The sequence below is a fragment of the Rhincodon typus genome, chromosome 40, assembly GCF_021869965.1.
Source record: "Rhincodon typus isolate 14 chromosome 40, sRhiTyp1.1, whole genome shotgun sequence".
Lineage (NCBI taxonomy): Eukaryota > Metazoa > Chordata > Chondrichthyes > Orectolobiformes > Rhincodontidae > Rhincodon > Rhincodon typus.
In genome coordinates, this window is record NC_063371.1 from 129538 (window position 1) to 154925 (window position 25388).

General features: G+C 41.2%; 1 protein-coding gene across 1 annotated transcript in view; it reads left to right on the forward strand.

Moving 5' to 3' along the window:
• The window catches only part of zgc:110329 (uncharacterized protein LOC550500 homolog), a 147103-nt gene that overhangs the window by 39972 nt on the left and 81743 nt on the right, over positions 1-25388 (forward strand). The window contains exons 4-5 of the mRNA XM_048618678.1: positions 6449-6523; positions 19102-19197. Of these exons, the coding sequence (XP_048474635.1) occupies positions 6449-6523; positions 19102-19197 (171 nt within the window). The remainder of the gene's footprint in view (positions 1-6448; positions 6524-19101; positions 19198-25388) is intronic.

The window sequence follows — 25388 nt, forward strand, 5'->3', positions numbered from 1 at the left end:
TCAACAAACTCAGAGAGTGACAGCAGTTCAACTTTTGATCATGTTCAGGCTTACTTGTTCTAATGTGTGCAAGTTTAGCCCCCTTCTCCCCCGTCCACGCCATAATGAAACATTGGCAATCAGGATTTGATATGTGTGTGCGCAGACTGTTAGATTCACGTAAGTGCTGACACAGTTGAAGTTTGGGAAAGTGCTGATAAAGTGGATCTCAGTTATACTACACAATGGGATATGAATTGAACTCAAGACTATGAGTTTGCCATTTTTCTTGGTTGCCAAGACCACAGCTAAGGCCTTCGTTTTGAGAAGAAATGGAGCTTGAGACAGACATCATGACTTGCTTTATAAACTTTTGCCACTCATTCAATCCTTCAGCTAGGGAACTGTCTGAGGCCAAACAGACTGTTCAGGACCTCAACATCCCAGATTTTTATTCCACTCCCGTGTGTTCCAATGCTAAGCTCGAAGCATCTCCACCTCTTCATCTCCCCTCGGTTTTAAGGCCGTTCTTCAAAATGTTCTTTCTTCAAGTTCCTCATCAACAGTCGTACAATCGATGACCTTCTGTGGTTCAATGTTCAGTTTTGTCTAGTAACATACCTGTGAAGTGTCTTGGGTCATTTTACTGTGTCAAAAGCTGCTATCATAATTAATGTTCGATTTGTGCACTTTGCAAAAAACAGTGTCTTGGGCAAGATCTGCGAATTCCTCAGGTCATACTGTCAGTAGGAGCACAATCAGCAGAAGGCCTGCAGTGGTGAAAGAAGGCTCACTCACATCCTTGACTCAGGGAAACTGGGGAATTGATGAGAAATGCTGTCATGCCAGCGTAAGATGCCCACATTCAGTGAACACATGGGCTTGGAGACAGGTTAGCTATTTGCCTTTCAGCTGAATTAAAGCGCTGGGGAGAAAGGCTTTGCTCTCATCTCAAAAGCAAACACATACGAATTGTTTGTACACAAGCATCAAATGCGTTTTTTCGACTGAGTCACCTGTCATCGTTTAGCTATTCCCAAGTCCATCAAAGCTCAAAGAAAGAATTTGGAAGCCACTCACTGTTACCTTTCGGCAAATGCCAGTTTGCACATTGCAAGTTCCCAGAAACAGACAATGAATGTTTTCTCAGATAATTTGCTCTTTATCTCTGACACATCAATTCCACTGAGATTTGATGTCAGCAGTAGAATCTTACAACTTCTGCATGGCTATGTTTTGGGCTCGAGTGAAAACTCTGTTGAGCAATGTGTCTTTATCCTGCTGTTACAACAAACTTAAGTGATGAGCAACTTTCTTTTCAAGTTCCCGCTTGTCATCTTTAATGTGATACATTTTCTCCTGTTGTCTGCAGCAGGGACGTGACTTGATGCTAATTTTGCACCAGATGCTTTGTAGCTGAAGGAACCAAGACAGTTAATTAGTGCTTAGTTTTATTTTTGTTATGTTGGATCTGATTGAATATTTTTTTCTGACACAGGATTTCTAATTGGGACTGTCATGTGCACCTGCTTTGCTGCACGAACAAATCCTCCAACAGATCGGTGTCTAACAAAGCAAACAGAGTGAATTATTCAGCTCAGAGAAATGAATTTGTTGCTCTTCCAAGCTCTTCCTTTCCACCACACTGCAATCTGTTGAGCAGGTAGCTGTATTGCAAGACTTGAGAGCACCATATATAGAACTGAGCAAATTCTGACTTTATTTCTCTCTCGTTATCCCATTTCTTATGGGATCCGACTGTGTATATTTTGGAAACGAGTTTTCCAGACAACTTGAAACTAATTCACTTTTTGTAAACCCGGCGTTCTAAGATGCAGAATTGTTGAAGATAATACATATTTTTCATGCCTCCATCTGTCAGCAGGCAGCTTCTCTTTATTAAGAATCTATAGAATTAACAAATAACGGAGCAAAATTGGAAGCTCATTGTGGTCATTTGAAAAGAGACCCTGACTCCGTCTGGCTAATTTCACTGGAGGATATTTTGAACTGAGCTCGATCAGTAGTACATTAATTTTTTTGTAGACAGAACCAGATTCTTGCTATTTGAGTTAATGTTGGTGACTTAATTGTTGGAGACTGTGTGTGTGGGTGTGCTGAAGTCAGCATTCTGCATCTTTACAATATGAGGATTAATTTACATTGAACTGCTGCTAACTGACTCTGACCCTGACCCCTCGCGTCCTTGGGTATTTATTTTCATCACATTAATAGTTGTACTCAGTTTTTGTGTGCAGAGGTAGAACTGCCAGGAACTGAATTTAATTACGATAGTGGATTATAGCAGACCACAGGCTGTCGAATAATGCAGTAAACACTGAATGGTGCTCCTGTGACAACGCACTCACTCAAAACTGATCCAAGGGCAGTGCAGAACTCAGGAGGGAGTGGTAATGTCACTGGATGAGTCACCCAGAGGGACAGGCTCATACTCTGATGATACAAGTTCAAATCTCACTACAGTAAAAATCTACAATTGAAAGCTAGTCTGAGTAATGGTGACCATGACAACTATCATCGACTGTCATTAAAGCTACATCCATATTCTTCAAGGAAGGAAATTTGCCATCTCTACCTGGCCTGCCTAGATGTGACTCCAGGCTAACAACAAAGTGGTCTCTTCCTGATTGCCCTCTGAAAAGATCTAGCAAATGATGCTGTGCAAAGGCAGTTGGGAGGTGCAAAAGAACTAGCCTTACCAGGCACACCAAAGTTCAATGACAGAATAAAGGAAATGAACTCTTTTAGTACAAAACCTCTGACATCGCACACCTTCCAGGTCATTGATGCTCTGACACTGCAGCATTCCCTCAATACCTACCCTCCAAGAGTGTGGCACTCCCTCAGCACTGACCCTCTAACACTGCAGCACTCCCTCAGTATTGACATTCTGACTGCGCGGCACTCCCTCAGCACTGACCCTCTGACAATGCAGCGCTCCGTCAATATCTGCCCTCCAATGCAGGAGCGTTGATCAGTAAGCTCATAGATGTCAGTAAAATTAGTGGTGTGGGAAATAGTGAGGAGGATAGCCATAGATGACATGAGGATATAGGCAAACTAGTGAGATGGGCCAATCAATGGCAAATGGAATTTAAACTGGATAAATGTGAGATGATGCACTTGGGCAGGATCAACAAGTCAAGGGCAAAAATGATGAACAGTAAGAACCTGAGAAGCACTGAGGATCAGAGATGCCTTGATGTCCTTGTCCACCAGCCCCTTAAGATATCCGGACAGGTGGATAAAGTATTCAGAAGACACATGGGACACTTGCCTTCATTAGCAGAGGCATAGAGTTTAAAAGCAGGGAGGTTACGATGAAACTGTATAAAACACGGGTGAGACTGCATCTGGAGTATTGTGTGCAGTTCTGGAATCCACATTACAGGAGGGACATGATTGCACTGGAGAGGGTGCAGAGGAGATTTACTAGGATGTGTCTGGGCTGGGGAGTTTTAGGCTTGAAGAGAGATTGGACAGACTGGAGTAACTTATCTTGGAGCAGAGCAGACAGAGGGGGTACATGACTGGGATGTAGAAAATTACAAGGGCATTGGTTAGACAGGAAGAAACATTTCCCCTTCGTGGAAGGATCAATGACCAGAGTGTATAATTTAAAGTTAGGCACTGGAGATTTAGAGGGGATGTGAGAGGATTTTGATTTTTCACCCAGAGTGTGCTAGGAATCTGGAACTCAGTACTATAAATGTGGTAGAGGCAGAAACGCTCATTACATTGAAGAAACATTTAGATATATGGTTGAGGTACCAAAACATACAAGGCCATGGGTCAAGTGCTGGAAAATGGGATTGGAATGCTGCTTGTTTTTGACTGTTGCAGACTCGATAGGCAGAAGGGCCTTTTTCACCTCTGTAGGCCTCTTCTGACTCTGTGTGCGAGTGCAGAAGTGTTTTACATGAATGATTCCAGGGATGAATAACTTCAGTTATGAGGATGGATTGGAGAGTTTGGGACCGAGGAAAAGGCCAAGAGGAGATTTGACAGAACTTTTCAAAAGCACGAAGAGGCTGGAATAGATCAGGAAAAAAAACTCCAGCTCATAAAAAAGGTTTTAAATGTGAGGGCATGGGTTTCAAGTGCTTTGCAAAAGAGGCAAATGTGATGTGGGAAGAATACTTTTTCACACAGTGAGCAGTTCAGGTCTGGAAGTGTGATGGAGGCAGGTACATTTGAGGCATTAAAGAGGTGCCAACAAGAACAACTGCATTTGAAAAGTCTGCATACTATCCAAGCCTGTCCTGCATCGGGACACAGGCAAAAAGTGTCCGTTTCTCAACCTTGCTCCCATTGAAGTCAGAAACTTAAAGATGAGTATAATTCCTCTCCAGCTCACCACAATGGGATTTGAATCCAACTCCCCAGACCATTAACCTGAGTTTCCAGATTACTATTCCAGTGACTTCACCATGATCCCACCAACTCCCCGATCTGATCACAAGAGAGGCAGAATGGGGATTCTAACTGCTCTAAAATGCCCTGAGTAATGAAAGGGAGAATAAGCTAAAATTCCTGACTCTGCCCTGTGATTCCTGCGGGAAGGTAGCTGGGGATGAGTGGAGGTTAGAATCATTTTCTAATGAAGTCACTAATCACATCAATGCTTGTACTAAGATATGAAGTTCATTGCTATAACCCCTTCTTTAGGAACCAAACTATGTCATCTGGAAGTTTAGGTGAGGAAGTTGCAACTGTTGAATTGCCAATGTGGTTGAGGACACCACACTCAGGGGTTGGATGAGATGGGTCCCTTCAGGGAGGGTAACAAAGGCATAAGAGCTTAACAGAGCTCAGTGTGAATTGCATTTGAACTTACTCAGAGAAATAGATTACATTGCAATGAACATTGCTGTAATTAAAGTCACTTGAAATCAGATTAAAAAATTCTTCATCCAAGAGTGAACAAGTAAATGCTGCTTCTCTTTTCAATTATGTACTTGTTTTCCTTCCTACATTTGGAAATATATTCCCCTCAGGTTTTATTTTCACTAGTGCAATGTTCAAGATCTATAAACCTCTTTGATTAAAGCAGGCTTTCTCTATACACTGAGTGAAAACACTGAACCATAATGACTCATGATGAATATTAGACCCTCCTCAGAGATAACAAGCTCATTACAGTATTTGCTTAATAAATGAAATGGTTCTTCAGGAGAAGGGAAATATATTTTCAATTAAATTTATCATAACATTGTAAAAGGGCTGAGGATAATCTATTTGTGAATTTTTTTCTTGAGGTGGAATGATGGATGATGCATTTCGCCTACCCAACTCTCATGTCTAGTATCATAAACATAAGGTATAAGTGGAAGGGGTGAGAAATATCCTGTGCATATTGTTTCCAATTCTTGAGAGGGCACTTTGTCCCAAATCTGTAATTGAGCATCAGTAATTTGATGGTGACAGTTTTGAATGCATCCCTTCAAATAAGTATGGATCTGAAATATCGACTGCCTTCTCTCTCTCTTGCCTAACTGACCCACTGTGTGGGTTTCCTGTGTTTCTCACATTTCAAAACCTTGTAAGGTTTTGCTGTGGTGACCCATCAGACTGGAGGGGTGATGAGCATTGAAGAATGCTGCATTGACAGGCGCATTGGGTTTATACTTGGTCATTTCACCTCGTGGACCAGGCTTCAGTTGTGGCCATTTCAATCCCATGCCGTATTTGTGAAAAGCCTTTGAAGAGTCTCCAGCTCGATCTTACTGGCCATGAGGCTGAGACCCCAGTTCAATATGCCACAGATTGATTGATTGCCATTTTCCCAAAGGCCTTGGATTAGGGAGGGGGAGTGCTTTTTTTAATTTTTTTCATTGAATGTGGGCATTTCTGGCTGAGCCAATGTTTCTTACCCATCTGTGGTTTCCTTGGGAAGGAAATGACAAGCTGTCTTCTTGAATCACAGCAGCCTGTTTAAACAATGAAGCAGTTGGTTATGGTTGAGCACAGGGAATTTTATATCTAACCTTAACTGATCTGGATGCTTTCCAACTGAAGTCTTTTGCCCATCTTGCGTTAGTGGTCATACCTTCACTTTGCTCAGCCCTAAATTCTTGCTAAATCTTCCCTCATCTCACTCATTATTTAAGATGATTGTGGAAGTCTATCTGTTTTGTCTCTTACTTATGCAAAGTTTTATGTAATTACATTTCTTTCATGCATGTTCAGTCATTTTATTACGTTAAAGGTGTCATATAAATGTGATATTGCCTTGAAAAATACGAAAAATCTATTTAAAAATAAATCTGTGAATGCTGGGGATTGGTTCGTCAGAAAAATGATGAATCAGAAATCTTTCTATCTTCAGTGTGCTTAGTTCATAGAATCTAAACTCTCACTTATTCCTTTGATCAAAAAGCCTTTGACCATATTAATCTTTGATGACAATATTCTCAACTCATTTTTATTTGTTTCTTGTTTCCTGCAGTTTAAGTGGACGCTCGTCATTGTGGTGGTTTTGCAGTTGATTTTCATAATCGTTAGCTTTTTATGCCAGAAGAAGGTAGGTCTGATTGCTTTTTCTTTCACGTTGTACCTCCCTCAATCAGCTCCTACCCTTCTTCTGAATTTAGAAGCTTTTTGAACTAAAATCCACAGGTATCAGTCATCACACCTTTGTCATTTTCCTGACCCAGCATAGTTGAAAATCTGATTGGCACCACATCCACAAACATCCATTTCCTGCATCATTGATTGTCAGTAGCAGCAGTGTGTACCAACTACAGGATTCACTGGAGAAATAACACCAAGGTTCACAAGACAGCATCTTCTGAACCCACAAGTACTTCTATCTAGAGGGACATGGGCAGCAAATACATGGGAACACCAACCTTTGCAAGTTCCCCTCCAAATCACTCACTATCCAGACTTGGAAATATATCACCATTCCTTCAGTGGTGCCTGATCAAAATCCTGGAATTTAATGCCTTATAGAATTGTGGGTGTACCTGCACCAAATGGACTTTAGCATTTCAACTCACCCATCGCCTTCTCAAGGGCATTTAGGGATGGTACTGTCTAGCCATTGATACCCACAGACCTTGAATGAATAAAACAAAATCAGCTTGGCTTTGCGAAATGAAGGTTCTTGAGCCTCAGTGTTTCTGTGGGCATATTGATGTCGAGGGTTGGTCCAAAACTAGTTTAGATTTGGACATTCCCAGCTTTCATCCTGGAATCATAGGTCTTAGGTTGAACACTGTGAGGAATAATTAGCACCCCCCCACCCCACCGCGTGTGTGTTTGTGTGTGTGTGTGTGTGTGTGTGTGTGTGTATGTATGTGTGTAGCTATGTGTGTCAGTATGTATGTATATTTATCCATGTGTATACATGTGTGTGTGAGGGTGTGTGACAATGTATGTGTGTGTCAGTATAGCTGTTTGTGTAAATTGCATGTATGAGTGTAAAAGGACAAACTAGGCTTTCTTGAAATGGTATGTTGATACAGTCCTGACTATAGAGCATAAATCTGGGAGGGAAAGAACTGATAATTAAATTGGAGAAAATAACATTAGTTGCTGGTTGTCACTGGTTACGGATAAGGCCAGCCTCAGTTTTTTGTTGTGCAATAGTATTGTGAATTTGTGCTTGCAAAGAACACGCTCTCTAATTGTGTCAACATTTAATTGCAAACCTTTCAAAATCTTATCCCTTTGATTGAGCTGGTCTTCAAGAGCAGAGAATGTATGTCATTTTCAAAACTCTATTAATGTTGCACATCCCCAATTTTTCTTGCCCTCAGCTATGCCCTCAGCTGCTCGAGCTCAAAACTCTGGAATTCCTTCCTTCAACCTTTCTGTCTCCTTCAAATCTACCTCTTTGGCCAAACTTCTAATGACCTGTCCCAATGTCTGTAACACAACTTCTCTTCTTGTTGACAACCCTGTGAACAGCCATGGCATGTTTTGCTCATTGTTGAAATGCTGTAGAAGTGCACATCATTGCTGCCAGTGGGTTTTCAGGAGAGGGCATTAATGGATTGGTTACATTCAGAGATTGTGCAACCAAATGCCAATCAGTGAACGTGCATGTCCTGTGCACTGTCAAGTCCCTTGTTTTTCACTTCCATGCAAGACCAGGGATTGCAAAGACATCACTAGTGGAAGGGGAAAACTAAATTATATTGGATCGCAGCCACAGAGGGTGGTCAGCAGATGTATGGTGAGACAAGAACACTGGCCCAGTAAGCATTTCTGAAAGTCAGAAATTACATCCTGGAAGAAGAGATTATTGGAGGTGGTATCACTATAACATGTCCACTGGGGATGAAAAGACACTTCATCTCAGCAATCAATCTAGCAATTTGCGACGCAATGTGCTGGACCTGTGCAATTGTCCTCCAACCTGATTGCAAAAGGTCGATAACTCCAAGCCAAACAGCCACTCTGATGACAAATGTGACGGGAGGGCCTGTTGGATGAATGGGAACAGTGTAGTAAGGGATAACAAGGTGTAGAGCTGGATGAACACAGCAGCCAGGCAGCATCTGAGAAGCAGGAAAGCTGACATTTCGGGTCTGGACCTTCTCATAGAGTAGTAAGAGCCTGCTTGGTTCCTTGCACCCAGTTAACAATCTGTGGGCCTGATCATTTGGCTCATTTATATTCTACCATATTTCATACATGATTATTCAGAGAAACTGTCCCCCAACAATTCTGCATTTTGAACTTAGCATCATTATCCTGCAATGAGTAACTCACCTCCTTACTTTCCAAAGTCCACCCACAAGATACAAGTAAGGGCTATGATGGAATATTCCCCATTTGTCTGAATGGGGGCAGTTATAACAATACTCAACAGGCTTGACAACATCCAGGACAAAGCAGGCAGTTTGATTGACACCACATCCATGAGATCCATTCCCTCCGCCACCGATACTCCGCACCATCCATGTGTAACATTTATAAGATGTACCGTATATTTTGTCAAGGCTCCTTAGGCAGCACCTTCCAAACCCATTACCACTTCCATCTAGAAGGATAAGAGCATTAGATACATGGGAACACCACCACTAGCAAGTTCCCCTCCAACCATATGCCATCCTGACATGGAAAAATATTGCCATTCTTTCACTTTCGCTGGGTCAATATCCCGGAGCTCCCTACAATCCATGGACTGCAGCAGTTCAAGAAGGCAGCTCACCAACCCTTTCTCAAGAGCAATGAGGGAATGAATAAAAAATACTAATTCAGAGCATACAATGGTTCCACTTCCTTAAAGGTCCCTCATTTATTATGAGTCAACTGGCTTTCTCGTCTCTGTGTGTATGTGTTTTTCTCCCTCCTTTCTAATTCTTATGGCTCTTCTTGTGGCCACATCTCCAGTTTCTCCGTTGGATAAGATTACAGAAAGTCTTACTGAGGACAAAATAAATTCCTCCTTCCACATTTCCTTCCTAGCAGATTATTAAAACATAACGCAATGACTGAATTTTATGTTCCAACAGCTAACTTGAACTAGTCTCCCCATTGTTTTTGATTGACATGGTTTTACTATTTGCCTTTCATTATAAACACGAGAAGGCCTCATTTTGATAACCACATCATAATGCTTATTTATGTAATGTCTACGTTCCTGTTGTGTTCGGGTTTTCTACTGTTGAACTCCATGTCCAAAGAAGCACACACAATAATATTGGTGCTAGTTTAATAGGCTTCACAGCTAATGTTGCATCTGAAGGTTCCCAAAGTGACTGTGATCACAGCAACAATAAGGAAACATCCTTCACATCATTCTGGCTCTTGATCACGGAGACTACTCGCTTCCTCCACCCTTCCTGAATTACCTCTTTGGCTCTGGTCATTCTAGGACTGTTTTGAAGTTGTTTGCCAACATGTGACCTCATGGTTCCGAAGGTCATGACATAAAAGATAATTCTGGATTAGGGTGGCCATTTGGCCCACTTTAATCAAACTATTCGGAGAACCATTCAGTGATACTGAATGACTTTATTAATGATTCCAGAGTGGCTATCTCTGTCTGAAAGCTTTTTTCACATCAGTGCCACTTTTTGTCTGAAGGAAAGAGCATCATATCTGTGCTGAAGTAACGTTTTACAAATTTGAATCAGCATGCCTTAGTTCTAACCTTGTAAATTAGCTAAATATGCTTAATTAACTTTTGCAATATCTTCAACAGTCTTGTAGATACAGTCTTAAATAGAACACCTGTTAAAGATCTTTTCCTGATGCAGAACATGCCACATTTATGAGTCTTGCTTTAGAATTTGCTTCTGACATTCCTGCCAATATTTGGCTATTTTTGGTGCCCAGAACAGAGATGTTGAATCCAGAGGTGGTGTGACAACAGCATCAAAATGTTTGGCTTATATTCTGCCTATTTGGCTTGGGTCACTGATATGATTTTGACTTTAAAATATCTTGTTTGAATTGTTTGGACATAGTAAGGTGACTAAGACTTCTAGGCCTCTATTTTGACCTGAGCTTTCTCAATGTGTTATTTATTTTGTTTTAACATTTCGCTTATAATATTGAGAGTTAGATTCATGAAAGAATTAAATGTTTTTAATAATTGAATATTTTGTCAACATTAAGTCACAGAGTTTTCAGATAGAGATGTTGACAACTTTAATGCAAGTCAGAGTTCAGAATGGTCAAATACTTTGGCTTCCAGTGACCTGGGAGGAATTCATTCTGATGTTCGCGCCTTTGGCGTTTTTCTTTATCTCATGGAGTGTCTTCCCTTTTCATTTTAGAATGTGACCCTTCTTATATTGTTCTTGCTAACATAAGCAAGCTGTTCTGTGTCTCTTTCTCTTTCTCTCTTTCTGTGGAATAAAATAGTATCTGATGTTTAGAACAGATTGTCTCAGACCTTATCTTTAAGCTCTCCGTTTATCTCGGCTGAAGTACACAGTCTCAGTTTGCCTTCTACATTGTCAGAAACAATAACAATTTTTCTCTCAAGCTTTGGGAATAATCTTCCCAGTTTTGAATGGTCTGGTTGAACAGTTCTATGTTTCATTCTTTTCAAACTAAACCTCTGCTCCCAAAACAGATGAAAAAGTCCTTCATCATTTATTTTTCAAAATGGCCTTTGGTGTGAGTGTCTGAAGCAGAAGGCCTCATGATGAAATGTCCCAGGAGTAGTCCTCCTAGAGTTAGCAATATTACAATTGCATCACATAAAAAGATCTTCCACAAATTCAGCACATTGTCTGAGTCTGATGGCAAAGTCTGAAATTAAAAATTTTGGTGGAGTTCGTACTGCAGTATGCTGCTATGCAGAGGGATCTGGGTGTCCTTGAGCATGAATTCCAAAAAGTTGGTTTGCAGATGCAGTAGGTAATTAAGAAGGCAAATGGAGTATTGTCCTTCATTGCTAAATGGATGGAGTTTAAAAACAGGGAGGACATGCTGCAGCTGTATAGAGTGCTGGTGAGGCCACACCTGGAGTACTGCATACAGTTTTGGTCTCCTTACTTGAGAAAGGATATACTGGGACTGGCGGGGGTGCAGAGGAGGTTCACTAGGTTGATTCTGGAGTTGAGAGTGTTGGCTTATGAGGAGAGATTGAGTAGACTGGGACTATACTCAGAAGACTGAGGGGGGAATCTTTATAGAAACATATAAAATATGAAGGGAATAGATAAGATAGAAACAGGGAGGTTGTTTCCACTGGCAGATGAAACTAGAACTAGGGGTCATAGCCTCAAAATAAGGGGAACAGATTTAAGACTGAGTTGAGGAGAAATTTCTTCACCCAAAGGGTTGCGAATCTGTGGAATTCCCTGCCCAGTGAAGCAGCTGAGGCTACCTCCTTGCATATTTTTAAGGCAAAGACAGATGTTTGAAGAGTAGAGGAAATAAGGGCTATGGTGAACAGGCGGGTAAGTAGAGCTGAATCCACTAAAAAATCAGCAGTAATCTTATTGAATGGTGGAGCAGACAAGATTTCCTACTCCTGCTCCTATTTCTTATGAGTTTATATTCTTATATGCTACATTTTTAACAGGCATCCTTAAATAGCAGACTGAAGAATTACATATTGGAATTCTGATTGGACAGAGGGGCCTGTAAGTCTGTAAATCACTCACCTTTACATTCAAGTTGATGCAGCAATTTAGATAAGCAAAAAGTCCCACTTTAATCAAAGTGAAATTCATGGAAAATGAAATGGGTCTTGAGAATAACAGAGCAGCTCCTTAAAATACATCTAAGTATTGGGTAATTGTGTTGGGCTAAGTCTCAGAAAGCTGAAGCCTGATCGATGATTTACAGCCTGATGGAGTTCAGCCTGGGGCAGACCTATTTACCAGATGCCAGGTAAAGCAATGGCATTCATTCATTACAAATCTAGGTGCAGCATTTGAGGCATCAGTTACTCGAATGGGCTTAGTTTCAGTGAAAAGTTCAGCTTTGACGTTAATTGTTTTTTGCTCTACTCTCATTGCATAAATCTTGCACTGTGAAAAATTAGAGATGGGAACAATTCTTTTCCACCCCTTTGTATTGCAGTGCAGTAATATATTACATGAATGAATAGTTAGTGTGCACAGAATGCTGATGAGAACACCACACTGTTGCAGTCTGTGTACAGGCAACTATTTCTTTCCAGATTCACATGTTCATATAGCCACTGAATAAAGCAAGCCATCCATTGCCGCCTACAAAGTACGCGAGGCTGCACTTTAAGAGATTGCCTCCTTGTTTCCATGGTGCTGGGGAAGCAGCCTGGACGTAAAAGTGACCATGTTGTTGGCTATTGGTGAGACGTACCCTCCCCCTCTGTGTACAGGCCAGTCGTGAGATTCCTTTTACTTGCTGTCATTTATGGATTCCCCCCAATCCCAATTCCCAGGGCATTTAGCAAGCAGGATGTTGAAATTGTGACCATAAAACAACTGTGGCTTTATGGTTTTCTCACTGCTGTGGAATGTGTGATGTATGTGCTGCCTGTGGCAGTTCTATGTCATAAATACAAAGTTTACCACTTTCTTTATGGTTCAGTGTAGTTTAAGGAGGTTTGTTTTGGGAGGATATAATTCATGCTAAAGGTGCATGCGTCTGGGGCCCCATCTGTCTCCATTATGGTGTGCATCCCAACCACACACCCCTTCGAATTATGGACCCAGTTACTTGGCAAATTGATTGCTGATGCCGAGTCATAGAGCAGTGGAAATCCCTTCCTAAATATTTCTGCTTTGGCGTGGCTCTGACTTCCTTGAAGATGCTTCTGAAAACCTGTCTATTGGAACCAGATGTCCAACTTTGCCTGACAGTGTACTTCTGAATTACTCACTGTTATTTCTGCTTGCTATTCCAAAGGCTTCATGGGTTTATTTAGGGTAGATAACCATATGTGCTGACAAATGCTGAGGATTCGTCCCTGAGCTATGTTGTGTTTGTTGATCCTTACTGGACTATCATAGAACATAAGAACTAGGAGCAGGAGTAGGCCGTCCAGCCCTTCAAGCCTGCTCCGCCATTCATTAAGATCATGGCTGATCTTTTCATGGACTCAGATCCACTTACCCGCGTTCTCACCGTATCCCTTAATTCCTTTATTGTTCAAAAAAAATCTACCTTATCTTTAAAAACGTTTACTGAAGTAGCGTCAACTACTTTATTGGGCAAGGAATTCCATAGATTAACAATCCTCTGGGTGAAGAAGTTCCTTCTCAATTCAGTCCTAAATCTGCTCCCTCTAATCTTGAGGCTATGCCCTCTTGTCCTAGCTTCACCTGCCAGTGGAAACATCCTCTCTACTTCTATCTTATCTATTCCCTTCATAATTATATATGTTTCTATAAGATCCCCCCTCAATCTTCTGAAGTCCAATGAATATAATCCCAATCTACTCAGTCTCTCCTCATAAGCCAACCCCCTCAACTCCGGAATCAACCTAGTGAACCTCCTTTGCACCCCCTCCAGTGCCAGTACATCCTTTCTCAAGTAAGGAGACCAAAACTGCACACAGTACTCCAGGTGTTGCCTCACCATCACCTTGTACAGCTGCAACATAACCTCTCTGCTTTTAATCTCAATCCCTTTAGCAATGAAGGACAAAATTCCATTTGCCTTCCTAATTACTTGTTGTACCTGCAGACCTACCTTCTTTGTTCATGCACAAGGACACCCAGGTCCCTCTGCATAGCAGCATGCTGCAACTTTTTACCATTCAAGTAATAATCCTTTTTACTATTACTCCTACCAAAATGTATGACTTCACATTTATTTACATTGTATTCCATCTGCCAGACCTTTGCCCACTCACTCAATGTATCTATGTTCCTCTGCAAAGTTTCACAGTCCTCTGCACACTTTGCTCTGCCACTCATCTTAGTGTCATCTGCAAACTTTGACACCCTACACGTGGTCCCCAACTCCAAATCATCTATATAAATTGTAAATAATTGCGGTCCCAACACCGATCCCTGAGGCACACCACTAGTCACTGACTGCCAGCTAGAATAGCACTCATTTATCCCCACTCTTTGCTTCCTGTTAGTCAACCAATCCTCTATCCATGCTAATACTTTACCCTTAACACCATGCATCCTTATCTTATGCAGTAGCCTCTTGTGCGGCACCTTGTCGAAGGCCTTTTGGAAATCTAGGTACACCACATCCACAGGGTCCCCATTGTCCACCTTGCTCGTAATGTCTTCATAGAATTCCAAAAGATTTGTCAAGCATGAACTAACCTTCATGAACCCATGCTGCGTCTGCCCAACGGGACAATTTCTGTCAAGATGCTTTGCTATTTCTTCCTTGATAATAGACTCAAGCATCTTCCCCACTACAGAGGTTAAGCTAACCGGTCTATAATTCCCCATCTTTTGTCTACTTCCCTTTTTAAACAGTGGCGTCACATTTGCTGTTTTCCAATCTGCTGGGACTGCCCCAGAGTCCAGCGAATTTTGGAAAATTACCGCCAGTGCACCTGCTATTTCTCCTGCCATCTCTTTTAGTACCCTGGGATGCATTCCATCAGGGCCAGGAGACTTATCAATCCTCAGCTCCATTAGCTTGCCCAACACTTCCCCTTCCGTAATAATGATTGTTTCCAGGTCCTCACCTACCTTCATCTCTTTGTCAATTACTGACATGTTATTAGTGTCCTCCACTGTGAAGACCAATACAAAATACCTGTTCAATGCCCCGACCATTTCATCATATCCCATAACTCATCCTCTAAAGGGCCAACGTTTACTTTAGCCACTCTTTTTCGTTTTATATATTTATAGAAACTTTTGCTATCTGTCTTTATATTCTGTGCTAGTTTTTTCTCATGTTCTATCTTACTTTTCTTTATTGCTCTTTTTGTGGCTTTCTGTTGACCTTTAAAGTTTTCCCAATCTTCTAGTTTCATGCTGTTTTTTGCCACTTTGTATGCCTTCTCTTTCAATTTGATAGCCTCCCTTATTTATTTAGACACCCATGGCAGATTACCCCTTTTCTTACAGTCCTTCCTTTTCATTGGAATATACTTTTGCTGAGCACTTTGAAAAATTGCTTTGAAAGTCCTCCACTGCTCGTCAACTGTCCCACCATAAAATCTTTGTTTCCAGTCTACTTTAGCCAAGTCCTCCCTCATTCCATTGTAGTTCCCCTTGTTCAAGCACAGGACCCTGGTATTGGATTTTATCTTCACACTCTCCATCTGTATTCTAAATTCAACCATACTGTGATCACTCCTTCCAACAGGATCCCTAACTATGAGGTCATTAATTATTCCTGTCTCATTACACAGGACCAGATCTAGGATAGCTTGCTCCTTCGTCGGTTCCATTACATACTGTTCAAGAAAACTATCACGGATCCACTCAATGAACTCCTCCTCAAGGCTTCCCTGACCGAGCTGGTTCGACCAATCTACATGTAGATTAAAATCCCCCATGATAATTGCCGTACCATTTTTACAGGCATTAATTATTTCTTTGTTTATTGCCCGCCCCAATGTGATGTTATTATTTGGTGGCCTATAGACTACGCCTATCAGTGACTTTTTCCTCTTAGAATTTCTAATTTCCACCCAAATGGATTCAACCTCATTCTCCATAGAACCTATATCATCTCTCAGCACCGCCCTGATGTCGTCCTTGAATATCAGAGCTACACCACCTCCCTTACCTTCCTGTCTGTCCTTCCAAATAGTCTGGTACCCTTGGATATTTAACTATGCCATTTGGCCCAAGGCATCCCATCCAGACGTAACTTCCTGCCCAGTCCCTGTAACCCTACATTTCCCATGGTTAATCCACCCAGCTACATATCCCTGGACATCACAGGCAATTTACCATGGCCAATCCGCCTAAACTGAACATCTTTGGACTGTGGTAGGAAACCAAAACACCTGGAGAAAACCCACATAGACAGCTGTCCAAGACTGGAATCGAACCCAGGTCCCTGGTGCAATGAGGCAACAATGCTAGCCACTGTGCCACCATGCTGCCCAATTGTTTGGTGTGATGCAATTGTTTCTCTATAGTAAAAGGCAGAAATTGTCTCGCTTCCAAAGATAATTCACATCAACTTGTAAATAGACTGAGGCCATTCATCCCACAACTTTGTTCCAATTTTCAAAGAAATTGATGAGCAAAGTCACTCATTTCCTTCAAGTGCCATAACTGCATATTTGTTGAAACACATGCCCAGAATAAATCCATTAATTTTGACATGGAAAGCACTCAACTTTCTCAGTCTTTAGGAAGAGAGAATTTCACATTTCTTCAGATTTCCAAGACTTCCATGCGCAGTGCTTGCATGTGAATATTGAGTAGAGACCAGATTGGGCTTGGCTGTGATGCTTCCATGGCTAAATAGCTTGCTGTGCTAATAGAAAAGGCTCAAACCTGACTAATGGCTGATTGGAGGGTCCATATCTGTGAGAAATTTGAGAACTCTGAGAGAAAAGAAACTGCTGAGAACAAATTATTGGCACAATTGGAAACAAAATCTTTCCCTCCCCAGATTTCTACAGGCATTAATGAAGGCATTTTTCAGGTGTCCTGTAATATTTTTGATCTTTTAGTGTTCTGATTATTACACAATGCTTTAGAGGAACAAATTGACCCAGTGCAGCTTCTGAACAAACCCAGGGTGGTGGAGTTGGGAGTTCATTCTTTTCAGGAAATAGAACAAATCTTTTCCACACTAGCAGGATGGCATCATGGAACCATCATCCACTTTAGCACCAAAGGAAGCCCTTTGGTCTATCATGGATGTTTCAGAACTTTCATAGAATTATCTCATCAATCACTGTACTCTGCTTTTGACCCACAGACCACAAATAGTTCGTTCCCTTCTAGTGCTTATCTGATTCCTTTTTGAAAGTTATCGTTGAATCTGCTTTGCAGTGCTTTCTGGATCACAACAACACACCACATAAAAATTGTTTTATAATGTATCTGGTGTCAATCAATATAAAGACATTTGGTGGAATTGAAATCAAGACATGCATGCCTTTGCTTTTGTGGATAAATATTACTGACTTACTCAGTCTTACTGTTCCCATCCCACATCCAGTTTCGCAAATGTTCACTATTTATGTATTCAAATAAATAATAGTCACCACCCCTTTTCTCTTAATCTAAAATAAAATAATTAACAAACATAATAATATGATTAAATAGATATTAATATCCAGTTCTTTTTCCAGTCATCACAAATCAGTGTCCTGCCACTGGAATCAGCTCGACCTTGTTTCCTTCAGCAAAAGTATTGATTTTTAACACCTCTATCAAATCTTGCCTCAAATCAGTGCACGAGCACGTGATGCTGACCACAGCCAACATTCGGTTGCGTAGATCCTCTTTTCTGACTGGTCCTACAGTGCTTACTACATTAAAAGTAGTTGAGAAAAAGTACTTGAGAAGAGGCTTTGGTCTTACACAAGATGTAGTTTATTGCATGATAGCAATATGAGATTATAATCACTTAAGTGTAGGTCTGGATCCCTTGAGTTTCTTAACTGTTCTGCCTTGACCCGCCCAAGTCCTTAAGATATCATCAAGCTGGATGGAGGTTCAAACATCATTCAGCATTAACCCTTCAAGTACCATTAGCTTGTACAACACACTCCAGTTTGTCCAGAGTCTGCACATTACAGTAGTCACTCACTGCTGCTGCTTATTCTGGTTATTGCTTCTGCATGGTCTCTGAGACATCCATGCTAAAGTGCAGAGCCAAAACCGAGCAAAAATCCTGAGCTGAAGTCGAACCCCAGTATTATAATAAGGGCTACTATAACTTCTTTGCTTTTGACAATAAGCCTTCACTAAAAAAGCCAGGGAGTTCAGATGGCTTCTTTAACAGCCTTCTTAAAAATATGTGTATTAACATTGCCTCATTGTTTCTGTAATTCCATTTGAAATTAGGTTTTTATTGCACTTTCATTCTTGTAAAGAAATTGCATTACCCTTCACACTTCTCTGAATTAAACTTGATTTGTGTCTGTCCAGTTAACCATTCTGCGTTCTTCTGAAGTGTGTTATGATCCTCCTTGATAATCGCTACATATTTTGAGTTTTGAATTATCTGCAAACTTTTGACTGATGCATTATATATATTAAAGAGCCATTGTTCAAACACTTAGCCGTGAGGAATATCACTGTACATCCCTTTGCAGTCTGAAAAAAACGCCTTTACCACTATTCTTGGCTTTCTGTCCCTTATCCAATTTTAATTCCATGCTACAATTTTACATTTAATCCTGTGGGCTTTAGTTTTGCTAACAAATCTATTAAGAGATACTTTGTCAAACGCCTTTTGAAACTCCATTGAGACAACGTCAACCACACAGCCCTCATCAAGTCTTTCTATTACTTCATCAAAGAACTCAGTCAGTGCAGTCAAACACAATTTGCAAGTCTGTGCTGACTTTCATGTATTGCCTATACTTCTTCAATTGCCAATTAATTTGAGATTAGATTATTGTCTCTGTGAACAGTGACTTTTTAAATTGGCACACACTATTCTGTCATGACAGGACATTGCAAACATAAAACCTCAGAGATAAAAAGGATTGTTTTTGAACTTGTTCCTGTTAGCCTTAAAGAGAAGTTAATTATATTTTAACCAGTTTCTGAACTTTTTTGAATATTTTTTTCTCCTCAGGTGCTTTTGGTATTTAAAGCCAACGTGCGGGAGGGGATTAAACACTATTATGATGACTTGGATTTCAAAAACATTCTGGATCGCATACAAATCAAGGTCAGTCTCTGTTGTGATTGATCAGTAGCTGTGGTATGGGTCTCCTAGCTTCTGTCACTTTTGTCTTTGAGGTGCACTTCCCTAATGTTGAACAGTTAACTATGGCCACCTCTGTTTGAAGTCATTATTTCCCTAACCAGTTCTACCAGTGTGCACAGAATTGCTGTATTCTGTATGATATGAAAATCTGAAGCCCCTAATTTTCTTATGATATATGAAAGCTCAGATCTCGTGGGAATTTTGTTTTGCTGACATATTTCAATTATTACCTTAATCTAACAGTTGGGCGGGGTGGGGGGGAATATGAAGAAAGTTTAAACTGAGACAGGCCTCTCTGCATTATTTCCATGTGCAATTTCTCCTTGCAAAACTTTCCTGTCTTTTTTATAATACAGTCTATTTATTTTCCAGTAAAGAGGGAGGCATGGAAAACATTGTCCACTGCCCTTCTCTAAAAACCAACCAGTGTTTGTGGTAAGTTAGTTTACTGATCTTCCCTTCTTTAAAAAAAGTGCATTGTGGAACGTCTTTTACAAATTATATCCCCAAAGTGCTTTTCCAGCAAATATGGTCACTGTTATAATGTAAGAAGCATGAGAGGCAATTTGCTCATGTCAGACTGCTCAAGTAGCAATGATACTGGCCAGTAAATCTGTTTTTAGAACTGTTGATTGAGGCAAAAGTATTGACCAGGGCACTTGGCAGAACTATGCTCCTGCTCTTCTTTGAGATATTGCCATTTGATCATTTGGAGTCCACCTGAGAAGAAAGAAAGGGCATTGGTTTAAAGTCTCATCCAAAAAGTGAGACCTCTTACAATAAAGCACTCCGTTGATGCTACACTGGAGTGTGAGCCCACACTTCTTCATTCAACCTTTGAAATGGAATTTGGACTTTGAACCTTCCAAACTGTTAGGTCACCCACTAACCCCAGCTACCAATGAGCATGTATTTGGCAATGAGTTTGAGCTATCCTGTCAAACAATTGCTTGAGGCAAATTTACTTATTGATGCTGTTTTCCACTGGTCTTTGTGAACCAGCTGACAGTGACTGTCATGGATTGTCATAACTCAACTTACGAAAGACAGGGATTTAAATCGGCACCAATTTAGCACAGAGTTGCAGAACACGGAGATCAATTATTGGTAAGTCACCTCGAAGATGGATGTGAAATGGCTGTGGTTTATGGAGTAGTTTAGGAATTGGCTGGGCAGTCATTCTTCCACAAAGGCAGCTTTGAATGCCTGACTCTGCCACTCTCCCAGGATTATCTCAGAATGCTGACAATGAGAAATTGCTAACTGTTCGTGTCAGTGAGAATCAAATAGTTCCAATTGGCACTTTTCTGATGCTGGGTAAAGATTAAATTGCACTAATGTGAGCAGCAGAGAATGCATCACACTGTGCAAAAGGAGAAATATTATGGACGAATTCAACTTCAAAATGACGTCCTGTTTTGTGTTCAAGGTGAATAAAATTATCAGCATGATTTGCTTTGAATTAAACATGGCTTAATTTGAACCTCGGTACATCCTTTGTATGAGCTGAAAACATCCTGCATTTAAGTCCCTTAAGTAATTTTTACAAGTGCTTACTTGCTATATGCTGCAACAGAAACATGTATTCTGTTCAGCAGGAACTGCAGTGATGCAGTGATGTTATTCAATTAAACTACATAGAAGTATTTCAGTGAAATCACCAGCAGAGTCATCAGTGGTGGAGAATCAAGGCTGCTTTTCCCCAAAATATTCATTCAACTTGATCAGCCTTGAGAAAGTGATCTATGGCCTTGAGCCCATGGGACACAGTTGTCCCAAATTTGGCACTTGCTGGCATCAGTATGATTGGCGGAGCTATCCAAATGTTGGAATGGAAAATGGCGATTTCAGTAGTTCTTATTTGGGGAAATAGCACCATATTTTCATTTCATTCTAGCTTGACCTTTTTCATTGCTGCATGCTTCTTCAGTTGTCTTGACCCTAAGTTCTGGAATTCTCTCCTGAAACCTCTCCACCTTTTACCCTCTCTTCATTTAGCATGGACTCAAAACCAGTCTTCGATGAAGTATTTCGTGAATGTATCCTAATATCATCATATACTGTCGTAGTTGGTTGGCTCACCGAGCTGTTTCATTGCTTTGCAGACGTTTCATTACCCTGCTGGGTAACATCATCAGTGCAGCGTCCGATGAAGCGCCGTTGTGTTTTGCCGCGAGTTATTTAAACTCTGGAGTCCATTGAGCTGGATTACCTCACTTCTGGCTTTCCTTTGCTGTGGAGTGTAGATGGCATCAAGCTCTATGTTTTTGTTGATGGCTTTCTTCGTGGAGTACCAGGCTTCTAGGAGTTCCCGTGCTTGTCTCTGCTTTGCTTGTCGCAGGAGCTTGGTGTTGTCCCAATCGAATCGGTGGTTCTCCTTATCCATGTGGATTGAGATGAGTGAGTATTGGTCGTGTCTTTTTGTAACCAATTGATGTTCACGTACCCTTGTTGTTAATTTCCTTCCTGTTTGTCCGATGTAGTGTTTGTCACAGTCTCTGCAGGGAATCTTGTATATGACATTGGCCCTGTCCATAGTGGGTCGTGGGTCTTTAGTTCGGGTGAGCAGTTGTCGTGGGGTTGATGTGGGTTTGGATGACCACTGGGCATCAGAGTAGCAAACAAACATCAACCCTACGACAACTGCTCACCTGAACCAAAGACCCACTACCCCTATAGACAGGACCAATGTCATACACAAGATTCCCTGCAGAGACTGTGACAAACACTGCATCGGACAAACAGGAAGGAAACTAACAACAAGGGCACACGAACACCTACAGGCTACAAAAAGACACGACCAATACTCACTCATCTCAATCCACATGGATAAGGAGAACCACCAGTTCGACTGGGACAACACCAAGCTCCTGGGACAAGCAAAGCAGAGACAAGCACGGGAATTCCTAGAAGCCTAGTACTCCACGAAGAAAGCCATCCACAAACACATTGAGCTCGACCCCATATACACTCCACAGGGAAGGAAAACCGGAAGTGAGGTAATCCAGCTCAATGGACTCCAGTGTTTAAATAACAAGTGGGAAAACACAACAGTGCCTCATCGGGAGCTGAACTCATGATGTTACCCAGCAGGGTTAACGAAACGTCTGCAAAACAATGAACCAGCTCGGTGAGCCAACCAACTACAACATCCACAACCCAAGCTACAAATCTACTCTAAAACCTTAGATCATCATAAACTACATGTTGTCAAATTTTGCTTGATTTGTCCCTGTGAAAAGCCATCAGACATTTTTTAAGCGGTTGGTGAATTTTACTAATCCTAATGGCTTTTGATATTTGCATTCAAAAGCGCAGAACCACAGGAGATTACAGTGCAGGAGGGGGCCATTCGGCCCATTGTACCAGCACGGGCATAATAAGTGAACATCACGGTCGAATGCATTCTAGCAGTTTATCAGCAGAGTCCTGTCAGAAGCTTGGCAGCCTGCCTGGGCATGGAGATTCGTATCAAAGCAAAGATGATAACCTAGAGTTTGAACACTGGGCAGACTTACTACTTGGGCACTGCTAACACACTCGTCCAAAAACTGGAAAGAAACACATCCTTTAGAATGAGATTGACTAAACCTTGGGCATAAAAAACAGACCAAATTACATGAAACCGATAAAGCAGAAGTGTTCATTTTGTTAATTGGTACCAGGCCCCAAACCCTTAAATATTAAATGCATTAAATAACACAGGACACAGGTTTCAAGAACAGATCATCATTTTCTTCGGCCACTTGTCACTCCATAAAGTATTGCTTACTCGGGATCAGTTTAGTGCATGGAATACACAGTCTGTTCCTTTTTGCTCTGATCTATAACATGCAATGTGCACTGAACAGAGTGGAATCAGCTATGGAATAGGGGAAAAGCATTGGGAAGAACAGCCACAATGCTGTTGGACATGTAAATCTGAAATAAAGGGGCATTTTGCAGGCAAATATATAACTTGTAATTTTGTATTTCGGCAGGAATACAAATGAAAGGTTGTGATTTAATAGGTAAGCCTGAGCTAAATCCATAATACCCTTGGATTAAACTCCTGGCTGCTAGATAAAATGCTGTCCTTTCAGAGCTGTCACTGTTGGGCAACTCCTCTGTGTGGGATTGTCAACTATGCCATAAAGCATTGACTCCTTCTTAATAATATGAAGCTACATTTGTCACCATAAGTGCATGGAACAGTCAAATGTCATTCACATTCTTACCTTTTTACCTTGAACCTCATTTACTTTGATTGATTGAACCATTCATTCAGAAAGATCTAGCAATCTAGGTATGGACAGTCCCATCCTGGATGTTATTTCACTCTGACATCAGCTCAAATGGATGGGTCTCAGGAACAATCATATTGTCATCAAGCAGGCCACACTTAAAACCCAGGAGGAAGTGAAAATAATAGAACTTGTCCCTCATTCTTTGAGTGGTTTAAAGAGAGCAAAATTAAAATTGGGGCATTCACATGGGATGAAGGCAGAAGCTGAAACATCATATACTTGACTTGGAAAAATTATTTTCACCTATCAATAGATTTTTTTTGATCAAAGTGGAGAAGCTTGACATTCCACAATCTATGATTTGTTTTCCAGGATGAAGGGATTCTCCATTAATAATTGTGAACTTAATAAGCTGCTAAAAACCCAGCTCCACTCCATTAAATACATTCTAACTTTTGAGGAGTTTTTCCTACAATACAAATCATGTCAAAGCAGAGGTCACATTTACCCAGATGTTTCCAGATGATTTCCAGCAGCAGTGAATCCTGTGAAAGTGCAACAATCTAGATTTCTGCACTGAACTGCATTGATGGAGACCCCAAGTTGTGCAACACAGCAAGTTTTGCTGTCATTGCAACCACAGAATTTAAGGTGCAATTTTCCCAGCCACTAAATGATGTGGGCATTGGTGAGAAAGCTGGGAAAATAGGGGTAGGTCGCCATAATGAGATTCTTGATCTTGGGAACAAAATGTCCGATCATTCAACCAAATGCTGAATGGTGAGAGGAGAATCTCACTAGAGACCATATTGACAGGCGTATTTGCATTCATTTGCATGGATTGGCAAACTGTTATTAGCTTCATCTCATTTCCATGCAGGTTCCCATTCTCCCTCCCGTCAGTTAGTAAATAGACAACAAAATTCCTGATATGAAAGTCTGAGTGTTTACCTGGTGACTCCAGCTTGTTGCTAGTTTCTTCAACCCTCCATCTTGGTAAGCGGTCACTGACATCTCAGTGTCCCCATATACTGCCTTGTGTTTTCGTATAGACACAATGCCAGGCAGCTTGTTGTGATCGGTCAATGAGGTGGACATGTTGATTTAATGTTAATCTCACACCTCCGCCATGTGCCAACAGGTTATGTAGCAAACACACTGCATGTGTTTGAACCAAATTCAAAGCCTAAGGAGAATAATCCTCCGAGCAGTGTGTGCTGCATAATTCTAGCATGTTGCACTCTGCAGAATTAGAGTCGACAAGGTGGGGATGTGATGGATTCTGAAAAGTTGGGAGAAAGACAGCATATCTTCCAAGGAGGAAGATGAGGACATGCAGCTGGAGCAAAATCAACTTCTACACAAGAGAGCGCTGCAACGTCGGACACAACAAGCAACCACAACTGGAATGACACCTGGCTCCATTGAATGTGAACTGGGTGCAGTAATTGTTTCATTTGTTGTTGGCTGAAAATCAAGTAGTTACTGCCTTTTCCAAAGGCAAATGAAGCTTCCATTTGTCAGTTTATTGTTCGTTTGAATGCTGCTGAATAAAAGCGAACATTTTTCAGGCATGTGAAGGCTTTCTAATACAAGATGGTTCCACATTGATCATTGAGAAAATGTTAGGCTAGACAGGGTATTGGGGAATGAGTAGCTGTCCCTTAGACTAAGTTCCAAGGTAGGATGAATCGGAGGACTGATAGCCTGTCTGGCTTGGTTCTTGAAAAGCAATAGATTTATGAATGTCCACTTGTGTTTGCAATGAACTGCAAAGTAGCTCAATGTGCACTGAGAAGCATTTGCTTGCCTACTATTTGCATGGTGAAGGGCAGCGGTTGTTGTGGTGCATGTCTGGACTATAAAGATAGCTGAAGCACCGCGTCCCCCAGGATGTCATGGCAGGGGCAAGTACTTCCGCCTGTG